This window comes from Manis pentadactyla, chromosome 6 (assembly GCF_030020395.1).
Source record: "Manis pentadactyla isolate mManPen7 chromosome 6, mManPen7.hap1, whole genome shotgun sequence".
NCBI classification, from domain to species: Eukaryota; Metazoa; Chordata; class Mammalia; order Pholidota; family Manidae; genus Manis; species Manis pentadactyla.
This window is the reverse complement of record NC_080024.1, coordinates 45,884,227-45,901,474: the sequence shown is the minus strand read 5'-3', so window position 1 is coordinate 45,901,474 and position 17,248 is coordinate 45,884,227. Positions and strand designations below refer to the sequence as shown.

Below are 17,248 nucleotides of genomic sequence, written 5' to 3'. Positions count from 1 at the left end.
TTTTAGTTTGATGTAGTCCCATGAGTTCATTTTTGCTTTTATTTCCTTTTCTTGAGGAGATGGGTTCAGGAAGAATTTCCTCCTGCTTATATTCAGGAGATGTTTGCCTATATTGTCTTCTCAGAGTTTTATGGCTTCATGACTTACATTCAAGTCTTTAATCAATTTAGAGTTTACTTTTGTGTATGGGGTTAAACAATAATCCAGTTTCATTCTCTTGCATGTAGCTGTCCAGTTTTGCCAACACCAGCTGTTGAAGAGGCTGTCATTTCCCCATTATATGTCCATGGCTCCTTTGTCATATATTAATTGACCGTACATTGTTGGGTTTATATCAGGGCTCCCTAGTCTGTTCCATTGGTCTATGGGTCTGTTCTTGTGCAGGTAACAAATTGTCTTGATTACTGTGGCTTTGTAGTAGAACTTGAATTTGGAAAGTGAGATCCCCCCCTGCTTTATTCTTCCTTCTCAAGATTGCTTTGGCTATTCGGGGTCTTTGTTGGTTCCATATGAATTTTAGAACTATTTTTTCTAGTTCGTTGAAGAATGCTGTTGGTAATTTGATAAGGATTGCAGCGAATCTGTATATTGCTTTGGTCAGGATGGCCATTTTGACGATATTAATTCTTCCTAGCCAAGTGCATGGGATGAGTTTCCATTTATTAGTGTCCTCTTTAATTTCTCTTAAGAGTGTCTTTTAGTTTTCAGCATATAGGTGTTTCACTTCCTTGGTTAGATTTATTCCTAGATATTTTATTCTTTTTGATGCTATTGGAATGGTATTGTTTTCCTGATTTCCCTTTCTGTTAGTTCATTGTTAGTGTATACAAAAGCCACAGATTTCTGTGTGTTAATTTTGTATCCTGCAACTTTGCTGAATTTGGATATTACGTCTAGTAGTTTTGGTGTGAAGTCTTTAGGGTTCTTTATGTACAATATCATGTCATCTGCAAATAGTGACTGTTTAACTTCTTCTGTACCAATCTGGATTCCTTTTATTTCTTTGTTTTGTCTAATTGCCATGGCTAGGACCTCCAGTACTATGTTGAGTAACAGTGGGGATAGTGGGCATCCCTGTCTTGTTCCCGATCTTAGAGGATAAGCTTTCAGCTTCTTGCTGTTCAGTATGATGTTGGCTGTGGGTTTATCTTATATGGCCTTTATTATGTTGAGGTACTTGCCCTCTATACCCATTGTGTTGAGGGTTTTTATCATGAATGGATGTTGAATTTTGTCGAATGCTTTTTCAGCATCTGTGGAGATGATCATGTGGTTTTTGTCCTTTTTGTTCATATGGTGGATGATGTTGATGGATTTTCAAATGTTGTACCATCCTTGCATCCCTGGGATGTATCCCACTTGGTCATGGTGTATGATCCTTTTGATTTACTTTGAATTTGTTTTGCTAATATTTTGTTGAGTATTTTTGCATCTTTGTTCATCTTCATCAGGGATATTAGTTGGTGGGGTCTTTGCCTGGTTTTGGTATTAGGGTGATGTTAGCTTCCTAGAATGAGTTTGGGAGTATTCCATCCTCTCCTATTTTTTTTGAAAACTTTAAGGAGAATGGGTATTATGTCTTTTCTGTATGTCTGATAAAATTCTGAGGTAAATCCATCTGGCCCAGGGGTTTTGTTCTTGGGAAGTTTTTTTATTATCACCTCAATTTCGTTGCTGGTAATTGGTCTCTTTAGATTTTCTGTTTCTTCCTTGGTCTGTCTTGAAAGGTTGTATTTTTCTAGGAAGTTGTCCATTTCTGCTAGGTTTTCCAGCTTGTTAGCATATAGGTTTTCATAGTATTCTCTAATAATTCTTTGTATTTCTGTGGGGTCTGTCATAATTTTTCCTTTCTCATTTCTGATACTGTTGATTTGTGTTGACTCTCTTTTCCTCTTAATAAGTCTGGCTAGAGGCTTATCTATTTTGTTTATTTTCTCAAAGAACCAGCTCTTGGTTTCATTGATTTTTTTCTATTGTTTTTTTATGAATTTTATTTATTTCTTCTCTGATCTTTATTATGTCCCTCCTTCTTCTGACTTTAGGCCTCATTTGTTCTTCTTTTCCCAATTTTGGTAATTGTGACGTTAGACTATTCATTTGGGTTTGTTCTTCCTTCTTTAAATATGCCTGGATTGCTATATACTATCCTCTTAAGACTGTTTTTTCTGTGTCCCACAGAAGTTGGGGCTTTGTGTTGTTGTCATTTTATTTTCATATATTGCTTGATCTCTATTTTAATTTGGTCATTGATCCATTGATTATTTAGGAGCATGTTGTTAAGCCTCCATGTGTTTATGAGCCTTTTTGCTTTCTTTGTACAATTTATTTCTGGTTTTATACCTTTGTGGTCTGAAAAGTTGGTTGGTAGAATTTCAATCTTTTTGAATTTACTGAGGCTCTTTTTGTGGCCTAGTATGTGGTCTGTTCTGGAGACTGTTCCATCTGCACTTGAGAAGAATGTGTATCCTGTTGCTTTTGGATGTAGAGTTCTATAGATGTCTATTAGGTCCATCTGTTCTAGTGCACTGTTCATCACCTATGTGTCCTTACTTATTTTCTGTCTGGTGGATCTATCCTTTGGAGTGAGTGGTGTGTTGAAGTCTCTCAAAATGAATGCATTGCATTCTATTTCCTCCTTTAGTTCTGTTAGTATTTGTTTCACATATGCTGGTGCTCCTCTATTGGGTGCATATATTTTTATAATGGTTATATCCTCTTGTTGGACTGACTGCTTTATCATTATGTAATGTCCTTCTTTATCTCTTGTCACTTTCTTTGTTTTGAAGTCTATTTTGTCTGATACTAGTACTGCAACACCTGCTTTTTTCTCCCTGTTGTTTGCATGAAATATGTTTATCCATCCCTTGACTTTTAGTCTGTGCATGTCTTTGGGTTTGAGGTGAGTCTCTTGTAAGCAGCATATAGATGGGTCTTGCTTTTTTATCCATACTATTGTTGTGTGTCTTTTGATTGGTGTATTCCGTCCATTTAAATTTAGGGTGATTATTGATAGATATGTACTTATTGCCATTTGCAGGGTTTAGGTTCATTGTTACCAAAGGTTCAAGGTTAGCTTCTTTACTATCTTACCGTCTAACTTAACTCACTTATTGAGCTATTGTAAACACTGGTGATTCTTTATTTCTCTCCCTTCTATGATCAATTCATTGCAAAGTATGGATCTAATGATGTTCAGAATGATGATAAAAATAACATTGCTATAGAAATGATTACTGCTTTAGCCCAGAAGTCAATCTCTGCATTCAAAATTCAGCCACTTTTTTCATTAGATGGGTCTTCTACCTTCTTTTCATTTCTAAATCCAGATAACATCACCCAGAGGATTCAATGCCTAACAGAGAAAATTTCTACACCAGTAAACAGATGCTTAAAAGGGAACCAACTTGCTTCACCAACACAATCATATAAACATACTTCTCTAAAGTCAGACCAGAAAAATTCACTGAACACACTGGAAATAGATAGAAGTGCAGTGAATAGAAAGAAAGGTTTCAAAGGTGAGGAGACATCAATGAAAAAAGGCAGCATCCAAGATCCGATAGTTACCGCTGTAACTGGAATCATGAAAAATAATGCAGTTAACCTGTTATCAGAGTCAGCTGCAGGTGTGGCAAATAAAAAGGAGAAGGAAAATAAAATGAGAATTTCAATTAGAAAATATAATGAGAATATATCAAAAGTTATTTCAACTACTAGTACAAAAAGTAAAGCTACAAAGGACGCAGAGTTAAGACTAACACATAAAAATGATGACACTGAGAAGAAAAGTACATCAGCTCCAGAATATGAGGAAAGGCAATGTAATGAGGCACAGACACAATTTCAAGCAGCTACTAATGATATAGAACATGAGAAGGAAATACCTGGAGCAGATTTTGAAACAGACAGTGAAGAGTTTAAGAGCGTAAGAGAAAATTCATTGAATAAAGAAGATGAGCCCTTTCATTTATCTTCTTTGGCATCTAAAGTGAGAAATACAGAGACCACAGCAGAGAAAACTTTGAAAGCAGCTACCCCAAAATCAAATGGAATGGAAAGACAAGCCTGTCCATCTCAAATAGCTGTAAATGAGGAACAATATTCAGATTATGAACATGTTCAAAATATCATTGAAAATACTTATGATGTTATCTTAGAAATATATCATTCTCAAGGATCCACAGATGATTCACATCTCCAAAGTCCCCCAAGTGATAGGTCACTGCAGGTAATTCAGGAGGTTGGCAAGGACAGTGCACAGTCTGTTTCAACAAAGGATTTATCCCTCTCAATTAGCAAAAATCTCCCTGCCATGGAGAAAGAGGGAGAGAAAGAGAGAGAAAAAGAGAAAGTGAAAGTAAAGGAGATTAAAATTGAACCTAGTAAAACAAATAGTCATCAGTACGAACCAAAACATAAAGCTGGAATTTTTCCTGCTACGTTTTTAGAAGATACTATCACTGAAATTATAAACAAGTTGATCTTTTCTTCGTCACCAGAAACACAAATGTGTGAAAGATGTCAAAATGTAAGTGAGGATGAAAATCAAACGGAACTATATGACACAGCTATGAAACTTACTGATTCATTGTTAAAGGAGTTTTCAGATGCTCAAATTAAGGTATTTAGAACAGATCCGGAAAATCAGTTTCTTCCCCCAGTAGAAAACATGTCATCATCAGTTCCTAAAGTACTTTCCAGGCATAAAGAGTCAACTGCAGAAAAGGCATCATCTAGCATTAAGGAAACTGTGGATAAAATTCCACATATGCACAAAATGACTAAAAACTCCTCTTTAAACAAGATACCTTTCCTAAATAACATACCAGCAATTGATCAAACATTGGTCAACAAAGTTGTTCACTCCTCTGTATGCAATATTTTGAAGGAATATAGGTCTCAAGACTCCATTTGTAAGAGTATAAAAACTAATGGGGAAACCATAGCAAGACAACTAACTAATGCAGTGATAAATGAAATTTTTCAACAGCAGCTTAATTTTGGATTTTGTGATGAGATTCCAGCTTCAGCATATTTGCCTCTCAAATCTAAGGATGTTGTTAAAAAGATCCAAAACGTGGTTAAAAGAGCCAGCAAAGAATGTCAGGCATTGTCACCATATACCGTCATGCTGCCTCATGAATTTTTAGAGAATGTGATTTCTGCTCTCTTATCTAAAATTTTCTCAACTCTGTCTAACACCAAAGCAGAAACACCTGAGGGCAAACGGTTCACAGAACTGGATTTTCTTCAAATGAAGTTACTAAGTACAGTTACAACAGAGATCTCCAAATATGATGATATGATTATTCAGTATGTGGACTCCTTACATCCCAGTGATGATGAAATTATTCAATTAGTGGTTCATTCTATTTATAATAATCTTTTGTCACAGTATGGGTCACAAGAGATTATACAAAATTGTGTATCCAGTGGATGCAGAATCCTTTCCAAAAGCATAGTTGACCTGATTCTAAAAGAAGTGTCTGGCAATCAGCTGCAGAGCTATTTTTCTGGAGAGCTAACTCCATATCAATGTTCAGAAGTTAACTACATTGTTGAAAATATTCTTAAAGATGTTATCACAACTGCTGACGCTCCCCAGCCTCAACCATGTGCTCATATACTGCCTTACGATGTAATAGAAGAAACTGTTGTAAAATTTTTATCAAAGCTTTTATCTATGTTTCCAACAGTAGATAAGGAAAGAACCAAATCTGGAGAAACTGAAATGCAAAAAATGCAAAAGATAACCTCAAAAATATTAAATTCAATACAAGAATTTATCTCCAAAAGTAACATTAAACTTGTATCACCAGCCAAGGAATTGCCTACTGTACCTTCAGCTGACAATGAAACTATTGAAAAAATAGTTAATTCTGTTTATACTAGTGTTTTAAAGCACTCTGGCTCACACACCTCTATATTGAAAGATTTAATGGGTAAGAGCAATGCCCTTTCTAATATAATAGGTTTTTTAATGGTGCAGGAAATTTCCAATTCTGAATTTCAACCTAAATTTGAGGAAGAAGTATCAAATTCAGAATTAGTTTTGGAAGCTGTCAAAACTATGGAAAAAGTGGTCAAAACTGTTGATAAGTTTAAGTCCCAGGAAAAGTCTTCATCCAAAAAAGGTCCTATGTTAGATACTACAACTTTAGAGGAAGCTTTGGCTTTGTTCTTGGCTAAAATTGTAACATTGCCCAGTGTCTCAAGCAAAGATGCAAAAAACTTGTCAAAGCCTGAGTTAAATAAAATTGCATCTCAACTGACAAAATCTGTGGCAGCTGAAATTTCCAAAAATAATATTAATCTTGTTTCTGCTCATCCTGAAGAACACTTTTTAAATCCAGAAAGCATAGAAATGATTTCTCAGGTTATTGATTCTATTTACAGTGATATACTGCAACAATCTGGAACCCATAAAGATCTTTATTATGACATAAAAGGTACAAACACAGCCTTCCTTAAGGAAGTGGCTAGTTTAATTATTAGTGGAGTTTCAGATCTTCGATTAGATACAGTTAAGTTAAAGAATTCAAGTGCTGAACTCTTTGGAGATCAAGACATTAATAGAATTGTTCAAAAGGCACAGAAGTATGCTGACAAAATGATCCCTGACTTAGAAAAAGGAGAGTCAGAGCAAGATTCAGTTGAAGACGGGTTTCCAATTAAAATAGTCCCACATATTAGGAAGAAGCCAATCAAAATAGATCCTGACATTCTCTCAGAACACTTAGCAGTCATTTCTGTAAAAACTCAACCTCTTGAAAAACTTGAGATGGACTGTTTAAGAAAAACTGGACATAGCATAGAAGAGCTAAGAAGTGTATCAGTAAACGGGAGAAGTATCTCTTCATCAGACACATCTAATTTAGGAAAGATAAAAAAAGGAAGACATGCTTCATTGACTAAGACAGGACAATTGGATGTAAAACCCCTAGAGGTAAGTGCAAAAGCAGTAAGAAAACATTAAAATTAAAATTCAAAATACAAGTGAATAGTGAGGCATAATTGTTTTGTGATTCCCTTCCTCAAACAGGTATATGGAAGTGCATTTTTTCTTATTGCCCAGCACTCTGTGAGAATTGGTTACACTTGTTCATCCGTAAAGTCATGTAACTTACTGGGACTTGCCACATCAGCTCTGTGGCTCACTCTCAAGGTCTCAGGCTAGTTTTCCTAAGACAATCAGTTTAAACTGGCTTTTAAAAGAAAATTTTATGGGAACATGGGGACATACACTTAATAGTAAAACCAGGCTGACCAAAATTATGATCTTCATTTGAAAATTCAGAAAAGCAATCTCATATAGTTCCTGTAGTTTTTTATTGTGGGTAATCTAATGGTATCTTAAAGGCCCAGTTAATAGACTATCAGGATATATGAACTTTCAAAAATAAGCTAAAATAGTTTTAATTTCTCAAATTTATGGCTCTACACAGTACTTTTTACTTTTAGCAACATTCATCAACAAACATTAGACTATAGACACTTAGATTATACTTCTTTATTATCTTACTTTAATTAGCCTTCCTGAGTTTTTCTATACTCTCAAGAAGTGCCCAGTTTTGTTCCTCTTCTATCCTTGTTCAAGACCCAGCAGCCCATGTACTGCCATTCTTATGAACCCATTTCCTCTTGCTATAGACCTATAGCCCTGTAGCTCTATACTTGAGCTCCAATACATTAAACTAATTGGGATTTAAAATGCCGAAATGATGTTCTTGTTACAAGAAAACTATACCACTGAGGGCAAAGGGATTGTCCCATAGAACTGTGTTGATCCACTATACCTATGATTTTTAACAAATCCCCTTGTACTGATGGTATTTACTCCTAAGAGGACTGAATGTGTTTAGGGATATAATCTATGGCCTGCACAATAACCAAAGTTACTCCCTGGAATGTAAACTTGAAGTGAATTTTCTCCAGCACTGTCTTGTTACTGACTGAACTAAATCTTGGGATGAGAAATATTTCAATAAGTGTTTTATGTTTTCATGCCCAAATATGGAGATTATCATGGGCTGAGGCACTAATTTAATCCATTTGCCCTAAATATTTTGTACCAGATGACAGTGCTTTCTAGCTCTAAAGTTACCTCTGCCATATGGGTTCTTACCATTACATTAGCATGTTACTTGGTAGTCTTCATTCATATGTAAGTAATCCCTTGGGAATAAAATTTCTGAACAGAATAACATTACTTAAAATTAGTTTTTAGTTATCTGTAGAATTGTCAGAAATTTTACTCTTGGTTTTCTCATAGTCAGAAATGCTGGTTTCATTGATAGCTTGAGAAATGTTATAATATTAACAGAAGTCAAAATGGATGCATGAACAATAATCTCAGTAGTAGCCTTTTTGAGATTCTAACAGACATTACAATAGAGTTATTATAATAAAAGTCAGGACCATGAAATCACACATGACTTCCTGACAAATAGATCAGAGTGTAGATTAAGATGAAAGCAGTACGGAGTTTCTCAAAAAAACTAAAAATAGAAATACCACCTAACCCAGTAATTCCACTACTGGGTAATCTACCCAAAGAAAACATAATCATTAATCAAAAAGATATATGCACCCCTGTGTTTACTACAGCATTATATATAACAGCCACATATGGAAAGCAACCAAAGTGTCCATCACTGAATGGATGGAGATATGGTATTTCTATGGAATATTACTCAGCCATAAAAAAGATTTCTTGCCATTTGTGATAACATGGATGGGCCTAGGCAGTTTTACACTAAGTGAAATAAGTCAGAGAAAGAGGAATATCATATGGTTTCACTTATTTGTGGAATCTAAAAGCAAACAGAAATAGACTGAAATATAGAGAAAAGACAGTTGGTTACCACTGGGGGAGGCATGGGTGAAATAACTTGTAGGGGGTAAAGAGGTACAAACTACAAATTACAAAATAATTTAGTCACAGGGATGAAAGTATATAGGGAATGGTGGTAAAGGTAATTGCGCTTATAATGGTGAGCATTCAGTACTGTGTATATTGATGAATCAGTAAGTTGTTCATCTGAAACCAATATAATACCATGTATAAACTACATTTCAATTAAGTCTTTTTTTCTAAAAAAGATTGACCTGACAAGCTACTGAATTGACCAGAGTAATATTTGTTCTTTTTCTTTTTAAACTCAGTAAGAGATGATAAAAAATATTTGTAAAGGACAGAAGTGGAAAACTATATTCTTCAAACATTGTGAAAATCTATACAATACAAACTCTACTATTAGTCTATAGATCATATTCACTGAAGCATTTTCAAAGAACATTAGAAACATTTTAATTAGAATTATAGGATTCATCTATCTTTTAAGTAATCTCTAAAGCTTTGTGTCATTTAATGTGTACATCAGAGTGCAAAATGTGCCAGTAAGGTAAGAAAGTTATATATCAACCTCTCTTGAATGTAATATCTGGTTTTCACCTTTCCAGAAAGAAGAAAGAAATCTTCCGGCTGAACGAATATGTTACTTAACAGAAAGAATTAAGAGTATATCTTCATGCAACCAAGAAGATTTGAATTCATGTGCCAGGTACGTGAAATTAAAGCAATATACATATAGAAATCTGAGATGAAAGTAATGCTTATGGGAAGAATATGGTGCTCAACCATGGGCAACTCTTCAGCCCAAGCCCTTCCCTCAACTCTTCATTATTCTTCCTTCCCTTAGCTCCCCACTGTGGACACTTCTTAAAGTGTCCCTTTACAACATGATGGCCTATTTGCAGTTCCCTGGTCTCTACATCCTTTCTAGCATTGCAGGGTCTTGGATCAAGAATTTGCTAGTGTGTTTTGTTTTTGTTTTGACCTGGGAGATAGACACTGGGTCACAGCAGTAACTGCACTGTTAACCAAAGGTTCCTACTCAACTCTCTTAAGTAGCTAAGTGTTCCAGTGTGTATAACTTCCTATAAGAAGAATCCAAAGAAGAGAAGGAGCAGTGTAAGCTTAAGCATTCAGAGACCAATTCTAGAAAGCAATGGAGTTTGATGGGAGCCTATAAGGATGGACAGTATTTACATGAAGAGAAGACTAAGTGTAGATGACTGTAGGTGCAAAATCTGGACTGTGTGGCAACTATAGAGGACAGAAAGAACAGAGTACATTGTAGACTTAAAATCTAGACTGTATCTAAATAGTTAAAACTTGTTTTAAAATTGTTCCTAACCTTGTAAGAATATTCATAATCTGGAATATGTACCATTTTCTATTGTGAGAGAAGCAACAAGTATAGAAAAAGAATCTACTTGGTACTTTTTTTTTCCCCCACACAGTGTGATAGATTGTTTCTTTTTCAGACACTATTTTGGGAATGTACTCCTGCCTCATCATTGCCTCTTTTCTTGCATAATGGTTATTTTAACATACATAATTAGTAATGCAGGCATCTCACTATTATTTATATCAATGATGAAGGCAGAGGGCATAGGAAATACCAAAAGTCAATTTATAGCAAAATGGCATATGAGCCAGTTGTGGTCCCTTGTTCCTCAGAGAAACAAAAAATAAACTACCAACTGGTAAAACAACTTTATAGGAGGTCTGGAAATCAACTATCTGAAGTAAGCAAGTGAATACCCAACCAGGGAAAAACCACATTCAAAATGGTGGGAAATTCCGCAGATTTTTATGTGCCCTTGCCCAACCTCCTCTGCAAGATGACATGCCACAGCTGGGAAGAAATGACCCAATTCTCAGTTCTGGAGTGGAAAGAACAGACTGGAACTTGTTTGCAGTGGACTGACCTATCTGTAGGCTCCAATTCACCTGAATAGGATCTTAGACTAGGAACGGTAGCATAGTTTGATTCTAAGCCTAGAAACCGTTGAAGGCAGTTGATGGGTGCCACAGTGCACAAAAATCACAGGGAACTACAGATGCACAAACACCTAAGACAGATTACAGGAAGAGGAATACAGAACATCTAAGACACTGAGAAGATCATGATGAGACTCTTAGGAAGTCAAATACCTAAAAGCAGATCAATAAAACTGAATAAGGAAGAAAAAAAAGCACATACATAGGCCCAAAAACATGTATGCTTAGGAAAGACGTAAGACTTAAGATTATACCTCAGGCTGTTCCTAAGAAGGGCTTCCTTATAAATATCCTAAAACTAGGAGTTACCTGTTTCTTCCAATGCCCAAATTTCAACAAAAGATCACAATACAAACAAAGAAACAGGGAAAATAGGGCCCATTTAGAGAAACCAAGTGAATCTCCAGAAAATATCCATGAAGAGATATACCAATTAGATATACATGACAAAGATTATCCAAAAAACAAGAAATAAAAAGTGTTGGCAAGGATGTGGAGAAAAGGGAACCCTCCTACACTGTTGGTGGGAATGTCAGTTGGTGCAGCCACTGTGGCGAGTAGTATGGAGGTTCCTCAAAAAACTCAAAATAGAAATACCATACATCCCAGAAATCCCACTTTGAGGAATTTACCCAAAGAAAAACAACCTGATTTGAAAAGATGCATGCCCCCCTAAGTTTATTGCTGCATTATTTACAATAGCCAAAGTATGGAAGCAACTAAAGTGTCCTTCAATAGATGAATGCATAAAGAAGATGTGGTACATATGCATATGGAATATTATATTATTCAGCTTCGAAAAAGAAAAATCCTGCCATTTGTGACAGTATTAATGGATGTAGAGAGTATTATGCTAAGTGAAATAAGCCAAGCAAAGACAGACAAATACCACATGATTTCACTTATTGTGGAACAATAAGGTACAAACAAAAGGTACAAAATAGAAGTAGACTCATAGAAAACTGAGAAGTGATGTGGTTAAGATAGGGGAAGCGTTGGGATGAGTGGGTGAGGAAGGAAAGGGGGATAAAGGGGCACAATAATTCTCAATCATAATATAAATTGGTGACAGGGATTGGAGTACAGCATGGAGAATATAGCCAATGATTCTGTAACATCTTATGCTGACTGATAGTAACTGCACTAGTCAGGTGGAGGATTTAATACAGGGAACTGTTGTACCAATGTGTTGTATACTTGAAACCAGCATAAGATTGTATATCAACTATAATTCAATTTTAAAAAGATAAACATTTTCACACTAATAATGCTATTATCTTGCTATATTGGATTGCAAATAATTCCAACTGAATAAAATTGCTTGATACAGGATTTACTTTTTCTATGCAATTAAAAAAATTCAATGTAAGCATTATGGGAGTTCCAAAAGAGAGAAAGGGCATGGAGATTATTTGAAGCTAAATAATGTCTAAAACTGAAGAAAGGCATGAATATACAAATAACCTCAATGAACCCCAATCAGCCAAACACACAGGGTCCATACTGAGACATAATCAGACTTGTCAAAAGCCAAAGACACAGGAGAATCTTGAAAGCAGCAAGAGAGAAAAGACACATCTCATACAAGAGATCCCCATAAAACCATCAGTGAAATTTTCAGAAGAAACCTTCCAGGCTGGAAGGCAGTGTATGATATGTTTAAAGAACTGAAAGAATAAACTGTCAAGTGAGAACTGAGAACTTAATAACCAGCAAAAATATCCTTCATAGGTGAGAGATATGGCCTACAAGAAATGCTAAAAGAAGCCCTTCAAATTGAAACTAAAGGATGTTAAACAGTAACTCAAGGCCATATGAAAATAAAAGTTCCCTAGTAATGATAAACACACAAACATAAAAAACCAGTATTATTATAATTTTAGTTCATGTTTACACTTTCTGTTTTCTATAGGACCTAAAAGACAGATGCATCAAAATATTTATAAATCTATACTCATTGGTACAGAATAGTTAAAAATATAATTTGGGACATGAATAACAGATGGGATGGGGCTGATCTATAAAGGAATAGAGTTTTTGCATTTGATGTTAAATTGGTATGAATTTAAGATGATCATAACTTTAGGATGTTATATCTAATCCCTGTGGTAACAGCAAAGAAAATACCTTTAGAAAATACATAGAAGCAAATGAAAAGGGAATCAAAATGTGTCTACAAAACCTCAGCTAACACTAAAGGAAGAAAGCTGACACCTAACAGCTAAAGGAAGGCAGTGGTGGAGGAAATAAGGGATAAAAAGGCTATAAGACATGCAGAAAACAAAATTGTAAAAATTAATGCTTCCCTGGTGGTAATTACTTTAAGTGTAAATGGTGTGTACACTGCAACTAAAAGACAGATTGATAAATGGATTTAAAAACATGATCCAAAATATAGACAGTCCCCACCTAAAAATGGTTCAACTTAAGACTGTTCGACTTTACACTGGTGCAAAAGTGATACACATTCTTAGGAACCAGACTTCAAATTTTGAATTTTTAACTTTCCCCAGGCTACCAATACATGATACAATACTCTTGTGATGCTGGGCAGCAGCTGTGAGCTGCAGATCCCAGACAGCCATGCAGTCACAAAAATGAAAAACGGATACATTTACAACTATTCTGTACCCATACAACCATTCTGTTTTTCACTTTAGTACAGTATTCAATAAATAATGATATAATCAACACTTTATTATAAAAAAGTTTCTGTGTTAGGTGACTTTCCCCACCTTTTATGATAATGTTATTGTTCTGAGTGTGTTTACAGTAGGCTAAGTTAAACTCTAAGGTTTGGTAGGTTGGGTGTATTAAGTGCCTTTTTGACTTACTACATATGAACTACAAAAATTCACTTTAGATATAAGGACACAAAGTTTTAAAGTGAAAGGATGGGAAAAGATATCCCTACCAAACACAATAGACTAAGTGAAAACCTGTTAGAAGAGACAATTATATGATGTTTACATAATGATAAGAAAGTTAATTCACCAAGAAGATATAACAATTATAAACACATATGCAACAAACACAAGACCTCCAAATATATGAAGCAAACATTGGCAAAATTGAAGAGAGAAATAGCTCTACAATAATGTAGGGTACTTTAATAGACTACTTTTCCATAGTAGATAGACCAACCAAATAGAACATTTGGAAGACTTAAATAACACTATAGACCAATTGGACCGAATGGGCATGTACAGAACACTCCACCCAGCAAGAGTAGGATGCACATGTTTCTCAAGTATATGTTACATCCTCCAGGATAAACCTTGTATATGCAGATCACAAAACAAATCTTAATATGTTTTATAAGGCTGAAATCATAAAAAGTATCTTTTCCAATTACAATGAAATTAGAATTCAATAGCAGAAGGAAGAGTAGAAAATTCACAAATAAGTGGAAACTAACATTTTAAAACAACCAATGCATCCAAGAAGAAATCATAAGGGACATTAGAAAATATTTGAGAGAAAAAAAATGAAAACAATATACTGAAACTTCTGGGATGCAGCAAAAGTAGTGTTCAGAGGGAAATTTATCACTATAAATTCTTCATTAAAAGATTTTATAGCAAAAACTAACTTTATACCTTAAGTAGAAAAGGAAAAACTAAAGTAAAATAGCAAAAGAAAGGAAATAACAGATTAGAGCAGAGATAAACAAAATATAGAATAGAAAAATTATAGAGAAAATCAGTGAAAACAAGACTTGGATCTTCAAAAAGATCAACAAAATTGACAAACTTTTAGATTGCTTAAGGAAAAAGGAGGAAAGACTCAACTAAAGTCATAGGAAAGACTATTATAACTGATTTTGCAGAAATTAAAAGGATTATATGAGAGTACTATGAACTGTATGCCAACAAATTGGATAACATAGATGCAACGGATAAATTCCTACAACACATGACCTCTGAAGACCAAATCACGAAGGAATAGAAAATCTAAACAGATCTATAACTCGTAAGGAGAGTGAATCAGTAATCAAAAATCTAACCAGAGGGAAACTCAGGAACAGATGGTTCACTGATGAATTCTTGCAGTCATTTCAAGAATAAACATCAACCCTCTTCAAACTCTTCTAAAAACTGAAGAGGAAGGATTATCTCCAAACTCATGAGGCCAGCATTACTTAATACCAAAGTTAGACAAGGACTCTATAAGAAAACTACAGACCCTACGATTACTGATGCAAAAATCTTCAACATAATACTAGCGAACAATTCAACATCACCTGAAAAGGATTATACACTGTGACTAAGTGGGATTTATCCTAGGACTACAAGGCAAGTTCATCATACAAAAACCAGGCAATGTAATACAACACATTAGCAGGATGAAGGAAAACACACACATGTTCTCATCTAAACTGAAAAACCTTTTGACAAAAGTCAACACCTTTTCATTATGACACCACACAAATGAGGAATGGAAGGAAATGACCTCAAAATAATAAAAGCTATATATGGAAAGCTTATAATTAACATCATACTCAGGGTGGAAGCCTGACAGATTTTCCTCTATAATAAGGAATAAGACAAGGTTGTCCATTCTCACCACTTCTATTCAACACAATACCAGAAATCCTAGCCACAGCTAGTCAATAAATAAAAGGCATCTAATTTGGCAGAGAAGAAGTAAAATGATCTCTGTTCACAGATGACATTATCTGGTTTGAGGAAAACTAAAGATTTCGTATAAAAAAGGAACAAAATTTAGAACTAATAAATGAATTCATCAGTTGTTGGATACAAAAGTGAACATAGAAAAATAAGTTGCATTTCTAAACACCAACAATGAACAACCCAAGAAGAAATTTAATAAAAAATTTATTTTTATGAATATCAAGCAGATTAAAATACTTTGGGACAAAGTTAACCAGGATACAAAAGTCTTGTACACTGAAAACTACAAAACATTACTGAAGGAAATTAAAAGAGACAAATTAATGGAAAGGCATCTCATGTAAATGGGTTGCAAAACTTAAATTAAGATGTCAAGACTACCCTGAGTATTCTACAGCTTAAATGCAATCCTTATAAAAATGCTAATGACACTTTTTGCAGTAATAGAAATAAACTACTCTAAAATGTATATAGTGTCTCAGGGGACTCCTAATAGCCAAAACAGTCTTGCAAAAGAAGAACAGAATTGGACTTTCTGAATTCAAAACTTATAAAACAGTGCGGTACTGACATACAGACAGAAATGTAGACCAATGGAATAGAATAAAAGCCCAGAAACAAACCCTTAATATATAGTTGAGTGATTTTTTATAAGTGTGCCAAGACCATTTAATGGGGAAAGTACAGTTTTTTCAACAAATAGTTTTGGGAAAACTAGATAACCACACACACAAAAATGTAGACCCTTATCTTACACCGTATATAAAAATTAACTCAAAATGGATCAAAGACCTGAATAAAACTATAGAACTCTTATAAGAAAACATAGCGGGGAAAAAAAACCTCATGAAATTGGATATGGCAATAATTTCTTGGATATGACAAACAATAAGAAAAATTAGATTAAGTTGAACTTTATCAAAATTAAAATCTTGTGCTTCAAAGAACAGAGTGAAAAGTCAGCCCTTAGAATGGAGAAAATAGTTGTAAACTATGTGTCTGATAAGGGATTACTATTTAGAATACATTATTTTAAAAGATCCTATCAACAACAAAAAATCTGCAGAGAAGATATACAAATGGGCAGTACACACATGAAAAGATGCTCAACATCACTAGTAAGTGTAAATCAAAACCACAATGAGATGGTACTTCACATCCATTAGAATAGTTATAAAAAAACAAAAACAAAATAACAAATGCTGGCAGGAAGGTGGAAGCAATTGGAACCCCTATACATTGCTGTCAGGTATTTTAAATGGTACACTATGGGAAGTAGTATGACAGTTTCTCAAAAAAGTAGTTAACATATGATACAGCAATTCTACCTCTGGGTATATACCCAAAAGAAAACAGGGACTCAAATGTTTGTGTGCTCATGTTCACGCCAGCATTATTCACAGTAGCCAAATTGTGAAAGCAATTTACAGAGCCCATGACAGATGAATGGATAAACAAAATGTGTTATGTACATATATTCAGTAGAATACTATTCAGCCATATTATTCTGTCAAATGCTACAACATATACAGACATTATCCTAAATGAAATGTCAGTCACAAAAGAACAAATACGATTCCATTTATATGAGATACCTAGAGTAGTCAAATCATAGAGATAGTATGCAGAATAGTGGGTCTAGGGATGGAGACAGAAGGTGTTCATATTTAACGAGTACAAAGTTTCAGTTGGGGTGTATGAAAAAGTTCTAGAGATGGATTGTGGAGATAGTTGCATAACAATTCAGGTATAGTCAAGCACAAAA

The 17,248-nt window shown here is 34.6% G+C and overlaps 1 protein-coding gene across 13 annotated transcripts in view; it reads left to right on the top strand.

Moving 5' to 3' along the window:
• LOC118931930 (fibrous sheath-interacting protein 2-like) overlaps window positions 1–17,248 on the top strand; it is a 104,928-nt gene that overhangs the window by 74,192 nt on the left and 13,488 nt on the right. For 5 of the 13 annotated variants that reach the window (XM_057503794.1, XM_057503796.1, XM_057503793.1 and 2 more), the window contains one exon: window positions 9,463–9,563. The exons of 2 other annotated variants lie outside the window; for them this stretch is intronic. In XM_057503794.1, coding sequence (XP_057359777.1) covers window positions 9,463–9,488 — 26 coding nt within the window. In that variant the 3' untranslated portion in view covers window positions 9,489–9,563. Of the gene's footprint in view, window positions 1–2,034; window positions 6,947–9,462; window positions 9,564–17,248 lie in introns of those variants that run through there. 6 more of the 13 variants (XM_057503790.1, XM_057503789.1, XM_057503788.1 and 3 more) reach the window with 3 other exon arrangements.